General features: G+C 43.2%; 1 protein-coding gene across 1 annotated transcript in view; it reads left to right on the top strand.

The window, feature by feature from the left end:
* Nucleotides 1-832: 832 nt before the first annotated feature.
* LOC142311643 (all-trans-retinol 13,14-reductase-like) overlaps nucleotides 833-6,000 on the top strand; it is an 84,673-nt gene continuing 79,505 nt past the window's right edge. Inside the window, exon 1 of the mRNA XM_075350210.1 lies at nucleotides 833-1,179. Within this exon, the coding sequence (XP_075206325.1) occupies nucleotides 1,017-1,179 (163 nt within the window). The 5' untranslated portion in view covers nucleotides 833-1,016. The remainder of the gene's footprint in view (nucleotides 1,180-6,000) is intronic.

The raw sequence follows: 6,000 nt of genomic DNA, 5'->3' as shown, positions 1-6,000 counted from the left end.
GCGCCTCAGTTTCCCCTTTTCCTTACACTTTCGTCCGCTTCTGGACCCCGACAGTTTAGTCACACAACTTCCCTGAGCCCGCTAGAGTGAGCCATAGGCTCCAGGCCTCACGTAGCCATCTCAGGGTTCCCTGACTGGCCTTGACACTGTAGCCACATCTACTCTTACTTAAACTGAAACCCACTTGCCATCTGTTACTTCTCCTCTACCTCAACGTAACCCTATGTTATCTAACATCTAATCACCACTGCTCCAGCCCAACCGCAAGGTAGCGCCCGCTGGCAAATGGCCTCGGTTATGCTACATTGAGAACCTACACTCTGCTAGCGGCATTTACATGTTAACACAGATTTATAAAAACATCATATAATACATTTAATAAAAAACACCTTTCGCAGTACAGGTAGACAGCATATAGCATAAAACAGCGTAGGGACTCGACCACCTCTACATCGGCATGAGAAATAAAAGCACTGGTCGGCGCTGCCCCATAGTGTAGCATGGGAGCAATTGCTATCTCATAAAACATTGAATAGCACTTGGCTGTGTTGTACGCTATTGTGAGCACAGTGTAAGATGTAGTCCATGGCTTGAAATATTATTTGGGAAGGTTATGTGCAGACTATTACTGGTTTTATTGTATGCCTATAAATGCACTTTATGAAAAATCTTCATACAATGATCACTCGCACCATTTTATGGATTAGAGTCTCTATAGCAGGGATTGGCTTTGCATTGCTTTCTCCTAGGGTTACAGTGATAACAAGAAACCTTTGTACTGTTATTACTGGTAGACTAATTCCATTGACTGCTGTGGGTGCAGGACGTCTGTGCTAGCTGTGTGTGACTACCGGCTGGAATCCCAATAGTGTGTGTGTGTGTATATAGTATTGATTCAGTCTGCGTGAATGTGGGATGACTATACACTGTGTACACTAAGTGTGAAGATTGCAGGTTTGTGTTGTGTCTCGTAGCTAACTTCCAGTTCTTCGCTGTGTTGCATATCATCCCTAATCATGCTATTTTGGATCTTGCTTGCTCTGTTCTTGTCTATTGTGTTGTTGTATTCTTACTTGCGGCTCTATTATGGATGGGGGAGTATCTTTAAGGAAGAAAGTATCCAGCCCCCAAGACCTCTAGTCATTGACAAGAAAACACGAGACAAGGTTCTTAAACAAGGTAAGTCATTTGTGACATCCCATATTAAATGCATTGTAAGGATATCATATTTATGTTGTTTTTTTACATAAAGTCTTTTTTATTTGTATACAGTTGTGATGTAAATTAAAGTTTAAAAGTAAGAATATACACCATATATGTTATCTAAAGGTTAACCTGTAGTTAAACATGGCATCTGATCTGCTATGTCATATAACAGAAGTAGGTGAGGACTCGGAGTCAGTTTTCTGAGAAAACATTTATTATATTATACTTATTTAAATAACCTGTCTTCTTGGATCAGAGGTCCAGGGGGTCCCAATCATTGATTGCATAAATATCCATATATAGGGAAGTCAGTCCCAGATTAGGATTGCCCACTGGACCTCTACGCCAAGAAAGCAGGAATTCAACTAAATAAATACAAGTGATACTAAATTGTCTCCCACAAAACCTTATATTAATGTTATCACCTACTTTTGCACTATAGCCTGTTTCCAGAATACTAGACAGCATTTTCATGATAACATGTCCCCGTCACAAAACTTTTCTCATTACGGATTATTTAAGGTCGTTTTTCACAAACTAACCGGACTAATGAGTGTTTGTAAGAACACTTGTTCTTGATCATTGGACTGTGTAAATATGGCAAGCAGTCAGTCAACAAACGAACAATTTTAATGCGGCCTACAAATCATCACTGATCGGCAGTGTAGCACATCTTCTGGTTTAAACAAGAGATGCGCTGCCAACAATATGCCAATCACATTAAAGGGGATTTCTGGTTGCAATAAGTCATCTCCTCTCCACAGGAATGAGGATTAATGGGCATCTCAATGGGGAGTTTTATCCGCAACACAAGATGAAGCAGAAGGTCGGATGACTGACCACCACTTCATTAATTCCCTATGGGGCTGCCGGAAACAGCTGTGTGCTGTGCTCGGCAACCACATGAGGAATGAATGGAGCACATGTGATACATAAGCACCGCCACTCCATTATTATGGGAGAAAAGTTCACTATTCTGCCGATCGCGGCAGGTCTGAACTCTTGGAGACTCACCTATCAACAAATAACCTATACTTAGCATAACTTGTTTTAACTGGACAACCTAATCAATGGTGGTATATTATTATACATAATGCATCAACCCATGTATAAAGGCCTCTAAAACAAGTCCCAATTGACTTATTATATTGACTATTCCACGCCAATGGCTAAGAACCTGTCCATGTAATCTTATTTTTACCCAATTACATGGATAGATTTCTCTGAGTCGCTGAGATCAGATGATTATTGCCAGTCTGGCTCTTGATTGATGATAATAGGTGAGTTTGTTGAAGGAAACCGCAGCCAGACCAACATTTGTATGGGCAGAAAGGTCCCCTAGAATTGGATCTGATCTGAGAGGATACTACATGACATGCAGAGTCAAGGAGTACCAAATATACAAGACCCTTTAGACATCCCTAAAAACATTTGTACTAGATATAGATGAGTCCATAATTCCATAATCATGAATTTTGTCAAAGTGGTTCTCAACCCTTATATTTAAAAAAAAAAAAAACAGCTTCAAATGTTCAAGAATAAACTACACTACTCACAAAAGTTAGGGATATTTGGCTTTCAAGTAAAATTTCAGGATGATCTTAAAATGCTCTCTAATCTTTTCAGGTGACCTTAATGTGACCTCTAATCTTATGGATGCACATGTCCAACTGTTCAATGTGTCAGTACTTTTTCCACAACTTTCTGTTGTCTAACAAGGAGCTTAATGGCAAAATTCACAACAGGGAAACACAGACAGAGAGAGAGAGAGACTAACATCGACAGAGAGAGACCGACATTGGCAGAGAGAGAGAGACCGACAGACAGAGAGAGCGACCAACATCGATAGACAGAGACCGACAGAGAGAGAGACCGACAGAGAGAGAGAGACCGATAAATCGCCAAATAAATTTTGGAGTTCAATTAGAATTGGTGTTTAAACAGTCCTCCTCATCATGCTGTTCTCATTTTGACATCATGAGGCCAAGATGACACCTAACAATTGATCCACACTACCTTGACATTGTGAGGCTTCAAGCAGGATATTCTCAGAAAGAAGTGGCCACTGAGCTTAGGGTGCTTTCAGACATCCGGTTTTTGCCGTCAGGCACAATCCGGCGAATACCGGATAAAACGGATCCGGCGCCGGATGTGTTTTTATCCTTATTGAATTATATTAGTGCCAGATTGTGCCTGATGCCCTTGCGTTTCATCTGGCGTGCGCTCGATCCGGCGAAATTTCTGTGTCCAGCTGCCGGAAAGGACGCACAAGGGAACATTTTTGGTCACCAGCAAAAAAAACGCACCGCGCCAGATCCGGCGCCGTGCGTCGTGTTGTAAAATGAAAGCCTATGGGCGCCGGATCCGTCGTAATGCGGTAAAAAACGCATTCCACCGATGGATCCAGTTTTTTTAACTGAGCATGCTCAGATGTGTAAATTCCTTTCTGGTTAAAAAATATCTCTCTCTTTCTCTCTGTCTATCGGTCTCTCTCAGTTGGTCTCTCTCTCTATCTCTCTGTCGGTCTCTCTCTCTCTATCGATGTTGGTCTCTCTGTCTGTCGGTCTCTCTCTCTCTGCCAATGTCGGTCTCTCTCTCTCTCTCTCTGTCGATGTTAGTCTCTCTCTCTCTGTCTGTCAGTTGGTCTCTCCCTCTCACCCCCTCTCTCATACTCACCAATCACCGGAGCGGCGTGGCGCTGCACAGCTGTCACAAAGCTCCCATGGCTTCTCCTGCTTTGAAAATGCCGGCCGCTCATTATTCCATCTCGTATTCCCTGCTTACCCCACCCACCGGCGCCTATGATTGGTTGCAGTCAGACGAGCCCCCATACTGAGTGACAGATGTATCACTGCAACCAATCAATCACAGCTGTTGGTGGGTCTAAATATTGCAGTAAAATAAATAATTAAAAAAAAATGGCGTGCGGTCCCCCCAATTTTGATACCAGCCAAGGTAAATCCACATGGCTGAGGGCTGGTATTCTCAAGATGGGGAGCCCCACGTTATGGGGAGCCCCCCAGCCTAAAAATATCAGCCAGCAGCCACCCAGAAATGCCGCATCCATTAGATCTGACAGTCCCGAGACTCTACCCGGCTCATCACGAATTGCCCTGGTGCGGTGGCAATCGGGGTAATAAGGAGTTAATGGCAGCCCATAGCTGCCACTAAGTCCTTGCTTAGTGATGGCAGGTGTCTATGAGACACCCCTCCATCACTAAACTGTAGTGAAAGTAAATAAATACAAACACTAAAAAATCCTTTATTTGAAATAAAAGACAAAAAAACAAATACTCTCTTTCACCACTTTATTAAAATTCCCAAATACCCCTCCAGGTCCGACTTAATCCACATGAGGTCCCACGACGCGTTCAGCTCTGCTAAATCGGAAGCTGACAGGAGCGGCCGTAGAACACTGCCGCTCACTGTGAGCTCCATGGAGCAACAGAAGTGAGTCACGCTGTCAGCGGTGACGTCACTCAGGTTACCCGCGGCCACAGCTGAATTCTCAGTACAAACTGCTACAATGGATCAGGTTTTGTTACCGGATCTGTCGCATCAGTTTTACTTCAATCTGTGACGGATCCGTTGCATCAGGCACAAACCGGATTGTGCCTGACGGCAAAAACCGAATGTGTGAAAGCACCCTTAGAGTGTCATCAGCAGGTGGCAACAGAGATACAGAGAGACTGGAAGAGTCACAGAAAGGCATAGAAGTAGACTTCCTTTGGCCACGCCCCACACTGATGACCGCTTCATTGTGAACAATGCCCTTCGGAACTGGATGATGAATGCAACCCAACTCCATTCACATTTAAGGTAGGTGAGAGACACCTGAGTGTCACGTCAGACCAGTCAAAACCATTTACATCAGCATGGTCTGCATGCTAGTTGACCTGCAAGAATAGCTGACCACACCACCAGACACAGGAGTCTTTGTCTTGCATGAGCCAGGAAGCATCTATGCTGGATGAGGGACCAGTAGGCCTCAGTGATGTTCATTGATGAAAGCGGATTCACGCAGAGCAAAAATGATGGTCGGCAATGATTTTGGGGACATCAAAGTAGAGTGCTATGCTTCAGACACTGTTGTAACCAGATGAGCCTTAGGTGGTGATGATGCTTCAGTGTGGGCAGGTGTGTTTAGTCAATACAGAACTGCCCTGCACTTTGTGAATGGTACAGTTATAAGCCCCTAGTACTTTTATAACATCATTAATGAAGTTATTGTGCCTCTACATAAAGAGTACAGGCCTAATTTCATCTTCATGGATGACGATGCTCCAGCTCACCAAGGTCGCATCATTAGAGAACGGCTGCTGAAGACTGGAGTACCTCAATCGGCATGGCCTGGACTTTCTCCAGACCTGAACCCCATAGAAAACCTATAGGATCAACTGAGTTGCCATTTAGAGGCTCGTAACTCAGTTGCCTCAATGACCTGAAAGCCGGCCTTCAAGAAGAGTGGGATGCCATGCCTGAGCAGACAATAACTCCACTTGTGAACAGAATGGAGACATCGTTGTCAAGCTGTAATTGATGCTCAAGGCCATATGACAAGTTATTGAGACAGTGACATTTTTATCAATTTTTTACTTTTTTATTTGCTTTTATTTCAATAAATTGTTTGCGATGAGGGAATCACCATTGCATGCTATAATTATATGCCCTACTTTCTTGATAAAATATCACTGTAGTGTGATCTTTATATATTTTCCATAAATTTCACCTGAAAGCCATCTATCCCTAATATTTTGTGTGTAGAGTATGTTCAACTATTCCTTCTTCAGATGA

Source organism: Anomaloglossus baeobatrachus, chromosome 5 (genome assembly GCF_048569485.1).
Source record: "Anomaloglossus baeobatrachus isolate aAnoBae1 chromosome 5, aAnoBae1.hap1, whole genome shotgun sequence".
NCBI lineage: Eukaryota > Metazoa > Chordata > Amphibia > Anura > Aromobatidae > Anomaloglossus > Anomaloglossus baeobatrachus.
This window is presented reverse-complemented; position numbering and strand designations above follow the sequence as displayed.